Source organism: Capricornis sumatraensis, chromosome 2, assembly GCF_032405125.1.
Source record: "Capricornis sumatraensis isolate serow.1 chromosome 2, serow.2, whole genome shotgun sequence".
NCBI classification, from domain to species: Eukaryota; Metazoa; Chordata; class Mammalia; order Artiodactyla; family Bovidae; genus Capricornis; species Capricornis sumatraensis.
In genome coordinates, this window is record NC_091070.1 from 135,834,197 (window position 1) to 135,856,608 (window position 22,412).

General features: G+C 41.3%; 2 protein-coding genes across 2 annotated transcripts in view; both read right to left on the reverse strand.

Moving 5' to 3' along the window:
* The window catches only part of STXBP3 (syntaxin binding protein 3), a 47,254-nt gene extending 35,774 nt beyond the window's left edge, over positions 1–11,480 (reverse strand). Inside the window, exon 1 of the mRNA XM_068964908.1 lies at positions 11,390–11,480. Within this exon, the coding sequence (XP_068821009.1) occupies positions 11,390–11,438 (49 nt within the window). The 5' untranslated portion in view covers positions 11,439–11,480. The remainder of the gene's footprint in view (positions 1–11,389) is intronic.
* A 5,023-nt stretch (positions 11,481–16,503) lies between these two features.
* Positions 16,504–22,412, reverse strand: part of FNDC7 (fibronectin type III domain containing 7) — a 29,163-nt gene continuing 23,254 nt past the window's right edge. Inside the window, exons 11-12 of the mRNA XM_068966490.1 lie at positions 21,689–21,718; positions 16,504–16,535 (exon numbers count right to left, since the gene is read on the reverse strand). Of these exons, the coding sequence (XP_068822591.1) occupies positions 16,504–16,535; positions 21,689–21,718 (62 nt within the window). The remainder of the gene's footprint in view (positions 16,536–21,688; positions 21,719–22,412) is intronic.

A 22,412-nucleotide genomic window follows, 5' to 3' on the forward strand; every position in this document is an offset into this window, starting at 1 on the left:
CATGGCAAACAGAAAGGGGAAAGTGGAAGCAAGGACATATTTTATTTTCTTGGGCTCCAAAATCATTGTGGACAGTGACCACAGCCATGAAATGAAAAGACACTCCTTGGAAGGAAAGCTACGATAAACTGAGAAAGCGTATTACAAAGCAAAGATATCACTTTGCCAACAAAGGTCCATACAGTCAAAGCTATTTTTTCCAGTATTGGATGTGAGAGTTGGACCATAAAGAAGGTTGAGTGCCAAAGAACTGATGCTTCTGAACTGTGGTGCTAAAGAAGAATCTTGAGAGTCCCTTGGACTGCAAGGAGATCAAACCAGTTAGTCATAAAGGAAATCAACTATGAATATTCATTGTAAGTACTGTTGTTGAAGCTCCAATATTTTGCCACCTAATGTGGAAAGCAAACTCACTGGAAAAGAGCCTGATGCAGAGAAAGACTGAAGGCAAAATGAGAAGGGGGCAGCAGAGGAAGTGATGGTTAGACAGTATCACTGATAAAACGGACAAGAATTTGAGCAAACTGTGGGAGTCAGCAGAGGACAAAGGAGCCTGGAGTGCTGCAGTCCATGAGGTTGCAAAGAGTCAGACACAACTTGGCAAGTAAACAACAATATTTAATTTAAACACATCTGGAAAAAATTTCTGAAAGTATTATTTGACTTGGTTTCCCAACTCTACTTAAATCCTAAGTAAACAAGATGAAAACAAAAAACCTGCAGGAAAATCCCTAACCAGCTCATTACTAAATTACATCTGACAAATGAAACCAGGTAAGTAAGATTCTTCCTGATTTACTTCATTACAATTAAAAAAAATGTGCTACAGCATTCAGTTCAGTCGCTCAGTTGTGCCGGACTCTGTGACTCCATGGACTACAGCACGCCAGGCTTCCCTGTCCATCACCAACTCCTGGAGCTTGCTCAAATTCATGTCCATTGAGTCAGTGATGGCATCCAACCATCTCATCATCCTCTGTCGTTCCCTTCTCCTCCTGCCTTCAATCTTTTCCAGCATCAGGGTCGTTTCCAAAGAATCAGTTCTTCACATCAGGCGGCCAAAGTATTGGAGTTTCAGCTTTGGCATCAGTCCTTCCAGTAAATATTCAGGACTGATCTCCTTTAGGATGGACTGGTTTGACCTCCTTGCAGTCCAAGGGACTCTCAAGAGTCTTCTCCAACACCACAGTACAAAAGCATCAATTTTTCGGTGCTCAGCTTTCTTTATAGTCCAACTCTGACATCCATACATGACTACTGGATAAACCACAGCTTTGACTAGATGGACTTTTGTCAGCAAAGTAATGTCTCTGCTTTTTAATATACTGTCTAGGTTGGTCATAGCTTTTCTTTCAAGGAGCAACTGTCCTTTAATTTCATGGCTGCAGTCACTGTCTGCAGTGATTTTGGAGCCCAAGAAAATAGTCTGTCACTGTTTCCATTGTTTCCCCATCTATTTGCCATGAAGTGATGGGACCAGACGCCATGATCTTCACTTTCTGAATGCTGAGTTTTAAGCCAGCTTTTTCACTCTCCTCTTTCACCTTTATCAAGAAGCTCTTTAGTTCCTCTTCACTTTCTGCCATAAGGGTGGTGTCATCGGCATATCTGAGTTTATTGCCTTCTCCGCTTCTAATCACTAGGCAGTATCAATTGTTCTTCTTGGTGATTGCCACCATCCTCAGACGGTAAAGCATCTGCCTGCAATGTGGGAGACCTGGGTTCGATCCCTGGGTTGGGAAGATCCCTTGGAGAAGGAAATGGCAACCCACTCCAGTACTCTTGCCTGGAAAATCCCATGGACTGAGCCTGGTGGGCTACAGTCCATGGGATCACAAAGAGTTGGACACGACTGAGGGACTTCACTTTCACTTTCACCATCGCTACCAATGCCCTGATTCTTACTCTCTCTCACAGAATTACTACAATAATCTCCTATCTGGATTTCCTGCTCCCTACCTCTAACCCCTTTACCTTCCCCAGTACGTTGTCCACACTGCAGTCAAGAGTCCTCTTCCTGAAGCACAGCCCTGTCACTTCAATACCCACTTCAAAATTCTCTCAAATTCTGTTACCTCAGAATAAAATCTAGATTCTACTATTCAACATCCTCCATCAACTGGCCTTCACCCAATCTCTAAATTAATCTTCCACCAGTCCAAATGCTACCCAATTAATGACCTACTAATACCAATTACCCTAACTTTTCTCTTTCTGTTTCTTCTACATATGAAGTGAAATATATTTTAAATTTTAACACAAAAGAGGGTGTAAAAATACTGATGGAAAAAATGAAAGGAGAACTAATGAAGTAGTGTATGGCATCAGCAATGCCAAATGTGTATTCAGAAGGGTTCTGGGGTTAACACTTCATAGAGGTGGTAGTTACATGAATAAAAATTTAACCAGGTATACATTTAGCAACAGTACACTTTACACCAGCATTATACTTAGTGAAAACTTTGGGAATAAAAATGACTTCCTTTCAGCATTTTTCTAGTAAGTCCCCAAAATGCTGACAGCTGCTGTTGGAGGAAGAAAACAAACTTTTCATCTTTAATGGCTTCCCATTGCTAGAGCATTTTAAAACAATTTAGCTCCAACCTACCTTTTATAGCCTTTTTCCCCCTATTCCTTGCAATAAATATTCTGTACTCAAAGAAAAGAAATTATTCCCTCTTCCATAAACAATCACATACTTTGATGCCTTTGGGTCCTAGTTCAGATTTTCCTGTCTGGCAAAAACCTACTACCTTTCAATGTTACCTTCTATTTAGAGTCTTCCCTAATGCAGTTCCAGAGAGGAAAAAATTTTTTTCCTTCTCTTTTTCTGTGAAACTTCTTCATGCTGCTAATATAGTACTTAGTATGTGTATACCTGTCTCCTCCCACTGAACTGTAAATTCCAGGAGGTCAAGGAATATGAATACAGAAGAGGGAAATGTGCAAACAGTGACAGGTTTTATTTTCTTGGGTTTCAAAATTACTGAGGACAGTGACTGCAGCCATGAAATTAAAAGATGCTTATGCCTTGGAAGGAAAGCTATGACAAAACTAGACAGTGTATTTAAAAACAGAGATGTCACTTTGCCAACAAAGGTCCATATAGTCAAAACTAGGGCTTTTCCATTAGTCATGCAGGAATGTGAGAGGTGGACTACAAAGAAGGCTGAGCATTGAAGAACTGATGCTTTTGAACTGCAGTGCTGGAGAAGATGCTTGAGAATCCCCTGGACTGCAAGGAGATCAAACCAATCAATCCTAACGGAAATCAACCCTGAATACTCATAGGAAGGACTGATGCTGAAGCTAAAGCTCCAATACTTTGGCCACCTGATGCAAAGGCTAGAAAAGACCCTGATGCTGGGAAAGACTCAATGAAAAAGGAGAAGAGGATGGCACAGGATGAGATGGTGGGATAGCATCAATGGACATGAATGGACTCAGTGGACATGAATTTGAGCAAATGCCAGGAGACAGGGAAGGAACGACAGGGAAGCCTGTGCTGCAGTCCATGGAGTCTCAAAGAGTCAGACACGACTTACTGACTGAACAACAAAAGGAATATATACCTAGAACAGTGGGTGGCACAGGTTACTCAATAAAAATTGGTTTAAATGAATACATGATTCTGCAAATATCCAAAAAGGAAAAAATTGTGTTACAAGATAAAGAAGTAACCAGAATGAAAAAAGTCATAAAGATAACAGATTAAAACAGAAAAACAAAAAAATATTTTCTATATGCCCGTGTGTGTGTGTGTGTGTATGTACGTGTGTGCATGCATGCTCAATTGTGTCCGACTGTTTGTGACACCATAGACTGTAGCCCACCAGACTCCTCTGTCAATGAGATTTCCCAGGCAAGAATACTGGGTGATTGCCATTTCTTTCTCCAGGGGATTCTTCCTGATCCAGGGACTGAACCCAAGTCTCTTGCATCTCCTGCACTGGCAGGCAAATTCTCTACCATGAGCACCAGCTGGGAAGCCCTATATTTGGGGAAAATAAGTTCTCAAGGAATTTATAAAACAAACCTGACTGGTTGCCTCTGGGAAAGGAGTCTGGGCTCTGGGTAGGGATGAAGATTAATTTTATATTACAATCTTTTCTATTATCAAAATTTTTTGCCACATCAAGGTATTTAAGAATGATTAAAAATACTAATTACAAAGATTACAAAGGATGAAGAAAAAGTTGTATCAATGTTAAGCATTTAAAAAAGGAAGCAACAAAATGACCAATAATAAAAAATATCTGAAGGTATATAAGGACTAGAAGAAAAATATGAAAAGCAAAAAGCTTTTAATTTAAGGTGTCAATTTTAATTTGTAAACAAATTACTTTGATCTGTAATTTTTTGAATTTCACTTTCTCCAACATTTCCTCTAAAATATACAAGGTAAATTATAGACATTAGACTATTGTTTATAATAGGCTGTACTGAATAAGGAAAAATAAAATACTGTAAGTGGCTTCAACTTGCTTTACTTAGTTACTGTATTTAGTTACTATTGTTCTGCTGTGTTTTTCAAATAAACTACATCAAATTTTTATTTAAAATCTTTTATCAGTGATAGCTTTGCTACCACTCCCCTACAGCAAAAAATGGCAAATGAGCAATACCAAGCACTATAAATTTTTACTGATATTATGTAAAGGAATTAATTTTGTAAATAAATGCAGCCCTTTGCACTCAAAACATTAAATTTTTAAAAGGGGTTTTAATGTAGTCCCTAAAGGCTGATTCTTTCTCATGTTTTAGGTCTCAGCTCAAATGTTACCTACTCAGAGAAATAGGGCAAAGGCTAAGAGACTTTTGCCAAGAGAATGTAATGGTCTTAACACCCTCTTCCAACAACAGAAACAGACAACTCTACACACAGATATCACCAGATGGTCAATATCTAAATCAGACTGACTATATTCTTTGCGGCCGAAGATGGAGAAGCTCTATACAGTCAGCAAAAACAAGACTGGGAGCTGACTGTAGCTCAGATCATGAACTCCTGCAAATTTCAGGACTTAAAAATTCAGACTTAAATTGAAGAAAGTAGGGTAAACCACTAGACCATCAAAAATGAAAGTGAAAGTGACAGTCGCTGAGTTGTGTCTGACTCTTTGCCACCCCATGGACTCCTCCATGGAATTTTCCAGGCCAGAATACTGGCGTGGGTTGCCTTTCCCTTCTCCAGAGGATCTTCCCAACCCAAGGATTGAACCCAGAACTGCATTGCAGGCAGATTCTTTACCAGCTGAGCCACAAGGGAAGCCCTCTAGACCATTCAGGTATCAACTATATTAAATCCCTTACAATTATATGGTGGAAGTGACAAATAGATTCAAGGGATCAGATCTGATAGAGCACTGGAAGAACTATGGACAGAGGTTCGCAACACTGTACAGGAGGTGATCAAAACCATACCCAAGAAAAAGAAATGCAAAAAGGCAGAACAGTTGTCTGAGGAGGCTTTGCAAAAAACCTGAAAAAAAGAGAAGTGAAAGGCAAAGGAGAAAAGGAAAGATATATCCATCTGAATGCAGAGTTCCAAAGAATAGCAAGAAGAAATTAGAAAGCCTTCCTAAGTGACCAATTCAAAGAAATAGAGGAAAACAACAGAATGGGAAAGACTAGAGATCTCTTCAAGAAAATTAGAGATACCAAGGGAACATTTCATGCAAAGACGGGTACAACAAAGGACAGAAATGGTATGGACCTAACAGAAGCAGAAGATATTAAGAAAAGAAGGCAAGAATACACAGAAAAACTATACAAAAAAGAGCTTAGTGACCCAGATAATCATGATGGTGTGATCACTCACCTAGAGCCAGAAATCCTGGAATGTGAAGCAAGCAGGCCTTAGGAAGCATCACTATGAACAAAGCTGGTGGAGGTAATGGAATTCCAAATCCTAAAAGATGATGCTGTGAAAGTGCTGCACTCAATATGCCAGCAAATTTGGAAAACTCAGCAGTGGCCATGGAACTGGAAAAGGTCAGTTTTCATTCATCCCAAAGAAAAAAATGCCAAGGAATGTTCAAACTACCACACAACTATACTCACCTCACATGCTAGGAAAGTAACACTCAAAATTCTCCAAACTAGGCTTCAACTGTATGCAAACTGAGAACTTCCACCAGATGTTCAAGCTGGATTTAGAAAAGGCAGAGGAACCAGATATCAAATTACCAACATCCACCAGATCATAAGAAAAAGCAAGAGAGTTTCAGAAAAACATCTACTTCTGCTTCACTGACTACGCTAAAGCCTTTGACTGTGTGGATCACAACAAATTGTGGAAAATTCTTAAACAGATGGGAATACCAGACCACCTGATCTGCCTCCTTAGAAATCTGTATGCAGATAAAGAGGCAACCGTTAAAAGCAGATATGGAACAATGGACTGGTTCCAAATTGAGAAAGGAATACGTCAAGGCTCTATATTGTCACCTTGCTTACTTAACTTCTATGCAGAGTATATCACATAAAATGCCAGTCTGGATGAAGCACAAGCTGGAATCAAGATTACAGGGAGAAATATCAAGAACCTCAGATATGCAGATGACACCACCCTTATGGCCAAAAGTGAAGAGGAACTAAAAAGCCTCTTGATAAAGGTGAAAGAAGAGAGTGAAAAAGCTGGCTTAAAACTCAGCATTCAAAAAAATAAAAAATAAAAAAATAAAACTCAACATTTAAAAAACTAAGATCATGGCATCTGGTCCCATCACTTCATGGCAAATAGATGGGGAAACAATGGAAACAGTGACTGACTTTATTTTTAGGGGCTCTAAAATCACTGTGGACGGTGACTGCAACCATGAAATTACGACGCTTGCTCCTTGGAAGAAAAGCTGTGGCCAACCAGGACAGCATATTAAAAAGCCAGAGACATTACTTTGCTGACAAAGGTCCATCTAGTCAAAGCTATGGTTTTTCCAGTAGTCATGTATGGATGTGAGAGTTGGACTACAAAGAAGGCTGAGCGCCGAAGAATTGATGCTTTTGTACTGTGGTGTTGGAGAAGACTCTTGAGAATCCCTTGGACTGCAAGGAGATCCAACCAGTCTATCCTAAAGGAAATCAGTCCTGAATATTCATTGGAAGGACTGATGCTGAAGCTCCAATACTTTGGCCACCTGATGTGAAGAACTGACTTGTTAGAAAAGACCCTGATGCTGGGAAAGACTGAAGGCAGGAGGAGAAGGAGACCACAGAGGATGAGATGGTTGGATGGCATCACTGACTTGATGGACATAAGTTTGAGCAAGCTCCAGAGTTGGTGATGGACAGGGAAGCCTGGTGTGCTGCAGTCCACAGGGTTGCAAAGAGCCGGACACAACTGAGTGTCTGAACTGAACAGAGAATCCTTTCCTGACCTACCTATCCAGAGCAGCCTCTTTCTATATATAGATATTAAGGACTGAAATAACCACGTTTATTCTTTGTTTACACACTTATTTTCTATTATTCACCATTTGAATAGAAGATTTCAGGAAGACTGGGAACTTATCTCCTTTCTATTGCTGTATTCCCATAGGAATTCAATATTTACTGAATAAATTGGGGGGCATTACAGAACTGATCTGTTCACTTTTTTCCTGTTTACTTTTTAAAAATATTTATTTATTCAGCTTCATTGGGTCTCACTTGCGGCACATGGGCTTAGTTGCTCCCCAGCATGCGGGATCTTAGTTCTGGGATTGAACTGCCATCCCTGGCATTATATGGCTGATTCTTAACCACTGGACACCAGGAAGGTACCCCCTTCCCACCCCATCCCCACCCAACATTTTACTTTTAACAAGCATTATTACCCATTACATTCTGCCAGGGACTATTTGGAATTTAAATCTCTATAAGACACAATAGTGGACCTACCTTCAAGAAGCTTATTAAGAGAGTCACATCAGGCACCATTTGCAAAGGATAAACCACACATGCTACAGAAATATGAGACACAGGATTAAAATGAGAAGCTGCTATGGAGGTAATTGCCCCATCTGTGCTGCGACTTGAAGGCTGGCTAAAACTTGGATAGTTGAAGAATAGGAGTAAGAGGAGTATTCTAGACAGAAGAACTGGCATCAAGATGTGGAGGCAGAAGATTTTGAGAAGAGTCAACAGGATGGACTAGCCAAACATCAATATTATATTAGGAAAAGTTGGTAACAAAATAGGCTGGAGCATGTTATAAATCTTCAAATGCAGACTAAGTGTCTGAAAAGATCTTTAGGCACAAGTGTAGGGTATCTCTCTGCAGGTCTTTTTAAGCAGGAGATCAGCATGATCATAGCTCAATACTATTACAGGAAAACCAGTCTGGTCAGATGAACTGGCGTGAGAAAGAACAAGGCTTGGAGGCTCAGATAGGCTACTAAAACAGACTGGGCAAAAAATAAGGCTCTGAACTGAGGTTTAAACATTATAGAAAGTCACAGACAGGTCACACAGAAACTCTGCAGCCAAAAAGATCTGGGTTGGAATACTAAGTCTATATTTAACAGTTGTATAGGTTTTCTTAAAAATGGCTTTATTATGATTTACATATCATATAACTCATCCAAAGTATACAATTAAATGGCTTTCAGTATATTCAGAGTTGTATGCTTATTAGTGTAATCAATTTTAGAACATCTCATTACTTCAGAAAGAAACTCAGTTCCTAAGCCATAGTTCCCACATCTCCCCAGCCTCCCTAGACATAAGCAACCACAAATCTACTTTCTACTAATCTCTATATATTTGCCTATTCTGGACATTTAATATGATTGGAGTCATATGGTTCTTTATGCCTGGCTTCTTTTCATTTGGCATAGTTTTTCCAAGGATCATCAATACTGTAGCATGTATCAGTACTTCCCTCTTCTTATTGCCCAATAATATTCCATTATATGGACATACCACAATTTATTAATCCATTCACCAGTTGATGGGCATTTGGGCTGTTCTGACTTTTTGCCTATTTAGAATAATGCTGCTATGATAACAGGTATATTAGCTTTAACATCTGTTAAAGAGATAATAATTCTTATTAAGTTCTAATGTTTGTAAAGAATAGTGCCTGGCACAGAGTAATGTTGAAAAAATATTAATTCCCTTCTTCCTACTTTGCAGGTAAATTGAAAGTTACTTATCTTTCTACCCTCATCAAACTGTACTACCCTGCTACTGCTACTGCTAAGTTGCTTCAGTCCTGTCCAACTCTGTGCGACCCCATAGACGGCAGCCCACCAGGCTCCCCCGTCCCTGGGATTCTCCAGGCAGGCAAGAACACTGGAGTGGGTTGCCATTTCCTTCTCCAATGCATGAAAGTGAAAAGTGAAAGTGAAGCTGCTCAGTCATGTCCGACTGCAGCCTACCAGGCTCCTCCATCCATGGGGTTTTCCAGGCAAGAGTACTACAGTGGGGTGCCACTGCCTTCTCCGATACCACCCTAAACCTAGCAAAACCTTTTCCCAGTCAAATATGATTCTCCTACCTCTGAAGAGATTTCTTCCTCTTTTCTTTCAGACTCCATCTTCTTGAATTCAGAGGCTCCCATTTCCCTTTCTCTACTCACTAAATGATGAATGAATATTATCCTTCTAGTTATGTTCCTGTTTACAGAGGACTTCCCTGGTGGCTCAGAAGGTAAGGCGTCTGTCTACAATGCGGGAGACCCGGGTTCAAGCCCCAGGTTGGGAAGATCCCCTGGAGAAGGAAATGGCAATCCACTCCAGTACTATTGCCCGTAAAATCCCTTGGACAGAGGAGCCTGGTAGGCTACAGTCTATGGGGTCGCAAAGAGTAGGACACGACTGAGCAAATTCACTTTCACTTTCCTGTTTATACTACAATTCCAAAAACTATTTTTTTGAATCCTTATAACACTTTTCTTCCGTTCATCATGCCCTCTTCTTTATCTTACACTCCATGTTTATATCCTGGTGCTACCTCAAGTTAACAGCACAAGATGGAAATTTTGTTATCTGTAATCACTCCCTCTTGCCTGGTTTCCATGCTGTCAACACTAATGTTACTAACATTAACCTTTTTTTTTCCTGATAAATGCTGATGTTAAGGACCATCTTAGAAATTATACAACACAATTCATTACCTATTTTCATATATATATATTCAAATACGATTGTGATTTTAAAACATTACCAAATCTTAAAAGTGACCTATATAAATTTTGAAAAACAAAATGGTAACCTTATAATTGTGTGTAAGTAGCTCAGTTGTATCTGAATCTCTGGGACCCCATGGACTGTCCACGGAATTCTCCAGGCAAGAATACAGAAGTGGGTTGCCATTTCCTTCTCCAAACCTTATAATTATCCAATTTAAAAAAATCTGTTATAACTTTTCCCCCCTTTCTATTTATACACTTGTTTCTAGTACCTGATATGTTAAGGAATATGACAGGTACCGATTTGGAGTTTTAATTTTACACAAGCAACTCTGTAACCCCCAGAATTTTATTAACTCAGTCATTATTTCTGTTCCTTGCTCAACAAGCCAGAACCAGAAATACTAATGAGATGTTATACCCCTTTCCACTAGTGGGCCATAATTACTTTGAACCCAGCAAGGCCAAACAATGATGGTTCTTCCTGTCTGGCGGTTTCCTTCTCTCTCCAAGGTCGCAGACACAGGTTCGGAGTGATATTTACGAAAGTTGTGGACGACAAGGCAGAATGGCAGAGTATCAGTCACCAGTAAGTGGTGAAGCCCTAGATGAAAGGAGTGGCTCCGAGAGTGTAAAGAAAGAGGTGAAGGTGCAACTTTACCCCGAGATACACTCATTCCCGCGGTCCCTTCTCAAGAACTCTTGAGAAAGTGGGTTCTTCTAGAAAGAAAGAAGGGTCTGTTTTTTTTTAAAGAACAGGCATCGTAAAGTACAGGTGTAGAACCCTCCTGGATACTAAGACGAATGAGCAAAATACGCAGTCTTCGGAAACTCAAGTGTGGGGAGACGTGGGGGGACGGGATAAAGGAACACAGTGCTCAGACTGTCTCGGGTGGAGAGACATCGCCTACTGGTGGGGCCCAGGCGGGGGCGCGGCCGAGATCCGCGCAGGGGCCCCGGGCGGAAAAGCTGGGCCGGGGGGCCGCTCATCCAGGACGGGACTTCGCTGCCAGGGCCCAGCTGAGCAGAGCCCAGAAGAGGGTGCCGGACGCCGGCATTCAGGCCTGGTCCTCCCGCCCCCCGCCCATCTCTGGCGCCGCCAGAACGAGGGCTGGGAAGGAAAGCAGGAAGAAATTCTAACAGGGACCTGGGAGCCAAAGCAACAAGTGCCCACCGCGGCTCTCCAAGATACTGCTGGTCTAGGGCAGGAAAGCAGGGCCTGGAGCCACGGCATGCTGGCCTTCCCTTTCTCAGCCTCTGCCCCACCGCACTCACTCTGCCACACGACGCTCTTCAGCCCCCTTTCCGTCACCGGCGGCGCCATCTTCCCAAACGCTGTGGAGGAGCAGCCGCCGCCTCCCACTCGCAACCTACTTCAGCTGTGAGAGGGAGTTCTGGAGGACCCCGCCTTTCGCTGCGGGGACAGCCCCGCCCACACCCACGGGTCACGCCCACAAGCGACGTCACGAGCTTCTCATGGGATTCCCGCCCAACCCCGGACTGAGGCTGCGCAGTGTGGGTGAATTCTCCGTAGGCAATTGCGCGCCCCCTAGCGGGAGGCTCTCAGACGAATTTCGATGTCCTGGGATGTCAGAAAGTGAAACCGTACCAACGGATTGTGAGCTAACACCACCTCAGAAACGCGAATTCACGCATACGATTCATGAAAAAGAGAGGGGTTCTTCGGTTTACAAAAGAATTCTTCACTTTGAGAAGCGATTTATAATAGACTTCACTCAGTCAGCTACCGAATAGAAAATTTAGCCTCCAAAAAGTTTATTTACTTTTCAAGGACGTAATAGGTGCAGCCCACTGCCCAGAACTCTGCAGGACTTTCAGGCAAGGCAAAGAAAGGAGAGACCCACTTCTGAAGAAAAATCTAATTAGATAGCTCAGTTCCTGGCATGCTTGAAGGCAGTCAAATATTGGTTGAAATTGTGAATGCCATAATGATGACAACATACATAAATGAACCAATAAAACAATACTTAGTCCACTAACAATTCATGTGGAAGGGACGATCAGTGCTTTCCATTTAAAACAGGGGAATTATTGCTGATTCACACAGGAGATGATCTGAGCTCAGACTTAGAGAAAGCTGAGGCAGAGATCTGTTTCTTGAGATGGTTATTTTGAGACTTGAAATCAAGGTAGTCAATCATAGGGGAACTTCCTGGAGGTTCAGGGCTTAGGATTCCAGCACTTTCACTGATGAGTGGGTGGGTTCAATCACTCATCCGCGGAACTAAAATCCCAGAAGCCCTGAGACCAACAACAAACAAGTTATCAATCATGAATTAAAGCAGTTTAGTTTCTGAGACCCTCAACTGTAACATAAACATCATATACACTAGCAAAAAGCAGACTTTCTCACACTGATTTGCAAAGAACAAATGGTCTTATTTCGAGTTGGTCACATAAGGAAGCGGAAATGGTTAGTTACTACTAGTAATAATACTGGCTAACATTTACTGTGGATGTAGTATATGCTAGGCAGCATGCTAAATGAATTATCTCACTGATCCTCAAAGCAGTCCTCACAGTCAAGGAACCTGAGGCTTAGTGAAACTAAATAACTTGCCAAGAATGCACAGGAGTGGTGCAGTGGGAAGGAGAATAAGGTTTGAGTTACACAGATAGGGCAGGCTGTGAGATGACTTGCAATTTTTGCTCTTTAGGAGAAGCAAAATGAAGAATAAAAACAACCATAAAATGGGTTCAAGTAAAAACCCATGGCATGAATGGCTTTCCATTCTAGACTTAATTGGGCGCTGGGGCTCTGACCTCTTTCAAATTTACTTTTAATAGACTTAGCTGCTCAAAATTTTAAACAAATGCATACATTATATTTCTCTACCTTTTCAATTTTAAACCAGATTCTGCTCTGTATAGCAGGGTTGAGCCCCCAGCCATAAGAAAAAAGACATGTTACAGACTCACACTTCTAAAATGAAGTTCCTTGTCCTCAAGGGTCAGACCAAGACAGAGGAATGAGGTGGGTGAAAGTGTCTTGAGAAGAATGACCACGTCCCAAGGGTAACACAGAAAGGACCTTCTGCGTTGGAAGTTTGACTTGGGTCACATGGGGTATAGCTATGATTCATGCTCCTGAAGGCCAGATTCCAAGGTGACAACACAGTATAGTGGAGCAAATGTGGGCGTTGGAGCATGTAGACATGTGTCCACAAACCCTGGATTGGCCTCTTATTAGTAGCATGACTTGAAACACTTTAGCGTCATTGCCTTTATATGTTGAAGGTGAGTATAGTATCTCAAACCTCACAACAACCCAACAAGATGATAATCTTTATAGCAATTTTACAGATGTGAAAACTGAGATTCAGAGGGAGACATTAAATTACATAAGACCTCAAGATGGCTCCCAAACCACTGGCTTTTCCATCATACTATTGCCTAACCTCACTTGCCCCCCTAGTTTCACATAACCTTTTTGAGCTGTCTCTCTAGTCTCCTCTAGTTGGTTTACCTAAACAGATTGAACGAAAAATTTGAATTCCCTGAACAGGATATAGCAGAGTGGAAGACAGAGTCCACCAATGCTAATCAGAGATGAAAAATCTGCACTGCATAATTTATAGAGCAGATACACAGTTGAAATAATTGAGACTGAATGTAAAAGCTCTTGAGTTAAGGCAGATCACTCACTCACCATCCTATATCCAGGTCTTCTTCTCTGATAAATATTTTCCATAAAAATATCATAGATTAGCAGGTCTGATGAATGCTACATACTTACTTGGCCCCCTGATAATCTGTGTTTCAACTGGTTAGCTGTGAGAACACGGATGAATTCTTTGACCTTTTGGGTCTCATTTTTCTTACATATATAAAGGAATATTATCATTTAGCTCAGAAAGTTGTTATGAGAATGAGTATAGGAAAAGCACTTAAAAGCATGTAGTATGTGTGACATCCATGTTTTGGTTTTACGTTCACCCAATGTGGACCACATTGTTTTCTGTGGAATTCTGACCAAAGCAGCCCAGACTTAGATGCCTAGCTAAGTGGACAGCCATTTCATTTTTTCTGTATTCTGGTATTTATAGGGTATGAGTGCACTGGTCCCAGCAGCCCCCTAGTGTCCTGTACCAGGGATCCTGGCCTTCCATCTGGCTTTTGCCCTCGGCTCTTTGCCTGTTCCAGCCAGCCATGGACACAACTCTTATCAGAGGGCCCACACTGCCAGAGACTGGGCTCAGCACACAGTCTGCCATGGGCTCTGAACCACAACCTGGAACACTGCCCCAGTTCATTCACGGTCCCCTCACAGGGCACAGACCCACTCTGAACCCTCCAGATCTCGTCACCAATCTTTCGTCACATGCCACAGCCCTCTAGCTTCTGTTAAATTAATTGAACAAGGAGGCCATTAGATTGAGGTGGCTGTAATACCTTAGCCACCTTTGTGAACAAACCAAAGTCTTTAAGTGTCTCAATGTTAAGAAATCAAAATCTAAGGACAACTGATCACAAAGAGCCAACTAGGATTTCCCAAATAAGACAACCACTATAGCTACATACCTATTGGTTTTATAGCCAGTCAAATAATATCCTTGCTTTGCTTTCACCTCTTTTCAGTAAAAGTCTACCCCCTCCCACCAACCCATGCCCCCAGCTCCTGTCAGTAGAGTATTCCTAATCATCTCGGTTTTTTGTTCTGCTGAATTCAAATCAATTTTTGCTCAAATAAACTCTTAAAATTTTTAACATTCCTCAGTTTATCTTTTAACATGTTTCAGCTTCCCATCGCTGAAATTTTGCTTCAAGGGAGAATGGGGCCAACACAAGTCTTTTAAGGTTCCCAAACTTGGCCACATGGCAGAAACACTTTGTGAATTTGTTAAAAGTATAGATTCCCAGGTCTGGTCCCAAACCTGCTGAGTTAGAATCTCCAGGGGATGATACCAGGAAGTCTGTATTAAATAATGAATTCCCCAGCTGATGTCAATGCACCTAGTCCGACTCCTGTTCATCCACTAGTACTTAGGAACAAAAGTGAACTAAATTCGGTCCTCTTCTGTGTGTACTGTCTGACTCAGTGATTTCTATTTTTCTGGAATCTAAGTTCTTTGACTTGCCTTCTTTTCAAGTGCAAATGCTCTTGAGTATCTCATCAGTGGCACATTTGTATCTCAGTCTCACACAGAAAGGGAAAGCAGACACAGAAAAGGAAGTTTGCTGTTCCCTTCCAGGGTACCTCAAGCCTAATTCCATGCTCCAGTTCCCTCTGGGCAGAGATCCATGGTTGTTCCTAACTACAGGCAGTTCCACAGCTAGGCTTCTGGGGAGCAAACACTCTAGTTATGTGTGTTACACTAGTCCAGCTTGCACTATCTTTTAATAAGGTTACTGGCACTCGAAGGACAATTTTTTTTTTTTTTTTTTAGGTACAAGAGAGTTATCATTGCCTTTTCTCTCAAAAAAAAAAAAAAAAACAAAAAAAAAGCAATTACAGTGTGAGTGAGGAATACAGCCAACAAGATCGATGGTCCTTCCGTTCAAAGATGCATGTATGTCAGTCTGCCACAGTTTGGGGCTCTGGCCCTGACTGTCCCTCTATCTGAAGTCTTCGCTCATTAAAAAGCATGACTACAGTCATTCCAGTAACAGGCTAGCAACTCTGCTTTCCCAGACACTCACACAGAGGTGTCAACACATGATGCTTTCTTTCACTTGGGAAAGCCTGCAAGTGGCTCGGCTTCCTCCTAACTTTAGATGAGGGTGTGATTTCCTACAGGTGGCCCTGGCAGCTGCTGCTATCCAACCTCAGCCGAAGTCCTTGTCGAGTTTTGTTTTGGATGAGTGCAGTCAATGTGTGGTGGCTTGATTTTGACTTCTCTGGGAGTGGATGCTTCCAACTCTTGAATGGCTAGAGAGCTGCACGGCAAGTGCTGGGTCGCTGAAACACTTATGAAGTGGGTGTGTTGTAGTACGTACTATGTCTGGGTGTAAGAAATCTCCAAGAATTTCTGCTACGCAGACCTTTCACATCTCCAGGACTTTCCCAGTGTGCTGGCTCACTCTGGCAGCCTTCCACAAGACTTTCTGGATTAATTTCTCCCCCAAGTCTTCTCTGCAGCAGATCTTGAACTCCTGTGCCCTTGAGGACACACCTGACCTTGAACTCAGGAAGTGGAGTCAGAGCAGTTCTTCTAAAGGCCAAAAGAGCTTGTCCTATCCTAGAGGAATTTTGTATTCTAATAGACCTTTTCCAGCTCTAATCACACCAACAATTAAGGAACCTCTGCAAAAGATATGGGAAGAAATTTTTAAAGCAAAGAAAAAATAACATTTTGCCTTTGAATTATAACATTTCAATTTAAATTACTCACTAGTCAAGTCACTGTTTTTATCCTTGGTTTACTGTGTCATTCCACATTTCTCTTCCCTCTGTAAATCACTGAAAAGGCAAAGAAAGGAGGAAGCCACAAAATGTATTAGTATGCAGACATTTTAAGTTAAAAAGCCCTCAGATGTCACTGAGTTTCAGATTAGCATTTCAATTTGAAATGCTATTTTTGCAGCACTTCACAGCAAGTAAGCAGAAAAGTAAGATAAACTGAACCGTTCAAAGGGCAAGAAGAAACTGACCATCAGGTTCTCTCTCTGGTTAGAGAACTAACCAGGATGTTCTCTTTCCTGCTTTGTGAAATGAATCCTCCCCAAGAGTCTCTTGGAGCTCAGACTACTGACCCAAGACAAAGGACTTTCCTCTCCACCCTCAAGCCTTTTATTTACTGAGCTTACTTTGAGCCTGTCATTGGGTCTAACAATTTATATCTCCTTTAATCTTCATAACATCTTATGAGAAGTTTGTTCCAATTTTCAGATGAGGAAATCTGTACTTAGAATTGAAGCACCTTGCCTAAGGGAAAGGGACAGTGGCAGGATTTGAACTCAGATCTGTCTCTTAAAAAATCCATTCATGCTGTTGAAAAGCTTTAGGATAACCAAGAGTTAAGCAAGACCAAAAGCCTTAGACCAACAAGACTCCCAAGGCTTCCCTTAGCATATCTAGAGGCCCCATGCCAGCTAGGGACCTACTCTGACTAGTCCTGTGTATAGAGAGGAGAAATACTGAAATTGAACAGCAATTTAGAATTTCTCCCTTAATACAGTGAATTCTGTATGATGTAGAGACCCCCAAATAATCCTTTTTGAGAGTCTTGCAGAATTTCTACAACAATCTCTTAAAGAAAAGGTCAGTCTTCAGGTTGAAGACTGAAACTCACTTAGAAAGGAGAAGTAATAATCAAGGCCAGTCCAGAGGGACATAGGAAGTGGACAGCAGCGACCTAGAGCAGTGCTTCTCAAACTTGGAGAGTGTCAGAATCACATGGGAACCCGATAAAAACACAGGGGCCCACTTTAGCAGGCATGGGTCCCTACAGCCTTTGCTAGCTCTCCGAGAGATTTTGATACACACCAAAGTTTGAGCACTACTATCTAAGCAGTAACCCGCAAACTTTGATATGCATGTGAATCACCTGGGGATTTAGTAACTCTGCATGGGGCCTAAAATTATGCATTTTGAATAAGGTTTCTGGTGATCTCAAATAGCAAGGTCTAAGAGTGACGGTTTTCCAGCATTTTTTTTTTTTTTGGAAGTATTATCTGTTTAACAAAATCTTAGGGAAGACCAATATATAATACACAACTCTTCACCTCCTAGGGATCCCCAAGATACTTCTACTACCCCTCTGAGGCTCAGGAGAAATATTGAATTAAAACCGCCATAATACTGGAAAGATGTTCCAAGAATGCAGACCCAGGCCCATGTACATTTTACTGAAGACCAGAGCTTATGGGCATTAGTACTTTGGGAGTTTTTTTCAAGTAATTATAATTTGGAACTTTCCTCATAATTTATTTTTAATAAGCCAGGTCTGTTTCCCTGTAATCAATGGAAATAGAAAGCCTTTAAAAATTAATAGGGATTATGGGGTTGCAAGTAGTAGTAGTACGGGGTCGCAAAAAGTCGGACATGACTGAGCGACTCAACTGAACTGATTCTTATTTCAGAACTGCTGGTGGGGCTTCCCCGGTGCCTCAGCAGAAAAGAATCCTCCTGCCAATGCAAGAGATGCAGGTTCAGTCCCTGGGTTGGTAAGATCCCCTGGAGAAGGGAACAGCAAGCCATTCCAATATTCTTGTCCAGGAAATCCCATGGACAGAGGAGCCTGGTGGGCTACAGTGCATGGGGTCACAAAGAGTCGGACACGACTTACCAACTGAAAAACAACAACAAATCAATTACTTCTAAGCTCTCCGGGTGACACAATGTACAGCAGGCTAGGAACCACTCTCTCAAGTGAGGCATGAATCAGTTGCTTCTCTGAAGCATATTTTTATTTTCCTGTGGGACCCTGGAGGACTGAAATAATTTCAGAATCCAGTGGAGTTCCTCTCCACTGGAGGAATCTGAGGGGAGGCAATGTAAGAGGGGAGAGTTATGCAAGAGGAGAGCAGGGACCCCTTAAATCACAGAAAGAAAGCATTTGCCTCTATAATTGAAGAGTCAGCTTTGCTTCTGACTTCATTAAGTCACCCTAAAGAACAACAATGAAGAATGAAGAGGTGGAGCCAAAGTAAAAACAGCACCCAGTGGTGGATGTGACTGGTGATGGAAGTCAAGTCTGATGCTGTAAAGAGCAATATTTCATAGGAACCTGGAATGTTAGGTTCATGAATCAAGGCAAATTCGAAGTGATCAAACAGGAGATGAATAGAGTGAACATCAACATTTTAGGAATCAGTGAACTAAAATGGACTGAAATGGGTGAATTTAATCCAGAAGACCATTATATCTACTACTGTGGGCAAGAATCCCTTAGAAGAAATGGAGTAGCCATCATAGTCAACAAAAGAGTCTGAAATGCAGTACTTGGGTGCAATCTCAAAAGCAACAGAAAGATCTCTGTTCGTTTCTGAGGCAAACCATTCAATACCACAGTAATCCAAGTCTGTGCCCCAACCACTAATGCTGAAGAAACTGAATGGTTTTATGAAGTCCTAAGGCCTTCTAGAACTAACACCTAAGACAGATGTCCTTTTCTTTATAGGGGACTGGAATGCAAAAGTAGGAAGTCAAGAAACATCTGGAGTAACAGGCAAGTTTGGCCTTGGAGTACAGAATGAAGCAGGGCAAAGGCTAATAAAGTTTTACCAAGAGAATGCAATGGTCATAGCAAACACCCTCTTCCAATAGCACAAGAGAAGACTCTATACATGGACATCTCCAGATGGTCAGTATCTGGATTGATTATATTCTTTGCAACCAAAGGTGGAGTAGCACTATACAGTCAGTAAAAACAAGACTGGGAGCTGACTGTGGCTCAGATCATGAACATCTGATTGACAAATTTAGACTTAAATTGAAGACAGTAGGGAAAAACATTAGACCATTTAGACTTAAATAAAGTAGGGAAAACCACTAGACCATTGATTACCTAAATCAAATCCCTTATGAATATACAGTGGAAGTGACAAATAGATTCAAGAGATTAGATCTGATAGACAGAATGCCTGAAGAACTATGGACAGAGGTTCATGACATTGTATAGGAGGCAGCGATCAAGACATCTCCAAGAAAAAGAAATGCAAAAAGGCAAAATGGTTGTCTGAGGAGGCCTTACAAATAGCTGAGAAAAGAAGAGAAGTGAAAGGCAAAGGAGAAAAGGAAATATATACCTATTTAAATGCAGAGTTCCAAAGAATAGCAAGGAGAGATAAGAAAGACTTCCTCAGTGATCAATGCAAGGAAATAGAGGAAAACAATAGGATGGGAAAGACTAGAGATCTCTTTAAGAAAATTAAAGATACCAAGGGAACATTTTATGCAAAGATGGGCTCAATAAAGGACAGAAACAGTATGGACCTAACAGAAGCAGAAGATATTAAGAAGAGGTGGCAAGAATACATAGAACTATACAAAAAAGATCTTTATGACCCAGATAATCACAATGGTGTGATCACTCACCTAGAGCCAGACATCCTGGAATGCGAAGGAAGCATCACTACGAACAAAGCTAATGGAGGTTATGGAATTCCAGTTGAGCTATTTCAAATCCTGGAAGATGATGCTGTGAAAGTGCTACACTCAATATGCCAGCAAATTTGGAAAACTCAGCAGTAGCCACAGGACTGGAAAAGGTCAGTTTCCATTCCAATCCCAAAGAAAGGAAATGCCAAAGAATGCTCAAACTGCCCACAATTGTACTCCTCTCACACGCTAGTAAAGTAATACTCAAAATTCCCCAAGCCAGGCTTCAACAGTACTTGGACCGTGAACTTCCAGATGTTTAAGCTGGATTTAGAAAAGGCAGAGGAGCCAGAGATCAAATTACCAACATCCATCGGATCATCAAAAAAGCAAGAGAGTTCCAGAAAAACATCTACTTCTGCTTTATTGACCATGCCAAAGACTTTGACTGTGTGGATTGCAACAAACCATAGAAAATTCTGAAAGAGATGGAAATACCAGACCACTTGACCTGCCTCCTGAGAAATCTGTATGCAGGTCAAGAAGCAACAGTTAGAGATGGACATGGAACAATAGATTGGTTCCAAATCAGGAAAGGAGTACGTCAAGGCTGTATATTGTCACTCTGCTTATTTAACTTATATATAGAGTACATCATGAGAACTGCTGGACTGGATGAAGCACAATCTGGAATCAGGATCGCCGGGAGAGATATCAATAACCTCAGAGATACAGATGACACCACACTTACAGCAGAAAGTGAAGAACTAAAGAGCTTCTTGATGGAAGTGAAAGAAGAGAGTGAAGAAGTTGCCATAAAACTCAATATTCAGAAAACTTAAGATCTTGGCATCTGGTCCCATCACTTCATGGGAAATAGATGGGGAAACAATGGAAGCAGTTCGAGACTTTATTTTCTTGGGCTCCAAAATCACTGCAGATGGTGACTGCAGCCATGAAATTAAGACACTTGCTCCTTGGAAAAAAAGCTATGGCCAACCTAGACTGCATATTAAAAAGCAGAGACATTACTTTGCTGACAAAGGTCCATCTAGTCAAAGCTATAGTTTTTCCAGTAGTCATATATGGATGTAAGAGTTGGACTATAAAGAAAGCTGAGCGCCGAAGAATTGATGCTTTTGTACTATGGTGTTGGAGAAGACTCTTGAGAATCCCTTGGACTGCAAGGAGATCACACCAGTCCATCCTAAAGGAAATCAGTCCTGAATACTCACTGGAAGGACTGATGCTGAAGCTGAAACTGCAATACTTTGGTCACCTGATGTGAAGAAGTGACTCATTTGAAAAGACCCTGATGCTGGGAAAGACTGAAGGCTGGAGGAGAAGGGGACGACAGAGGATAAGATGGTTGGATGGCATCAATGACTCAATGGACATGAGTTTGGGTAAGCTCTGGGAGTTGTTGATGAAGAGGGAAGCCTAGCGTGCTGCCGTCCATGGGGTTGCAAAGAGTCAGACATGACTGAGCGACCGAACTGAACTGAACTGAACTGAACTGAAAGAGCAACAGAAAATTTCTTTCTAGTTTATCCATGATAAAAATGACTTACCCATTCCAAGTGTACTTCCAGAACAGGTTACTGTAATAAATAAAAACACAAGCATTTAAAACAGATTCACTGATGTATTTGAGATACAATTTAAGAAAGAATAATAGGAAAGGGAGTGAAGAATGAATAAGAACCAACTTGTGTAATAAGAGAAGGAGACACCTGCTAACAGTGTTAACTTGGATAAGTCATTTCACTTTTCTGTGCTTCACTTTGTTAGGTGGCAAGAATAAGAATGCCACCTCATAGGGTTGTTATAAGTATCAGTCAAGCTAATGCACATAAAGCCCTTAGAATAGTGGCTAGCACAGAACACTCAAAAAATATTAATCATTGTTATCATTTACAATATCATCCTAATTATAAGATTAAGGCATCACTGATATTGGGGAAAGAAACACCAAAAAACAAAACCAACAATCTTCCCCCAAATGCATGGTTTTTATCAAGGAGCCAGAGCAAAGATAGATTCCCTAACCTGAGTCTGGACACCCAACCCTTATAAAGGGCAAAGACTATAGGCTTGAGATGGCACCCCACCAAAGGATATCAGAGTTCCAACTAACAAACCATCAGAGAAAAAGTTAAAAGTTAAACTGTGAGTATGAATTAGGAGAAAAAGCAAAGACTTCAATCACTCATTTACTGGCTGTATTATCATAGAGAAACACATAAACCCTTATTCATTCTTTTTTTTTTAGCTTAAAATATATAGGGCAACAGT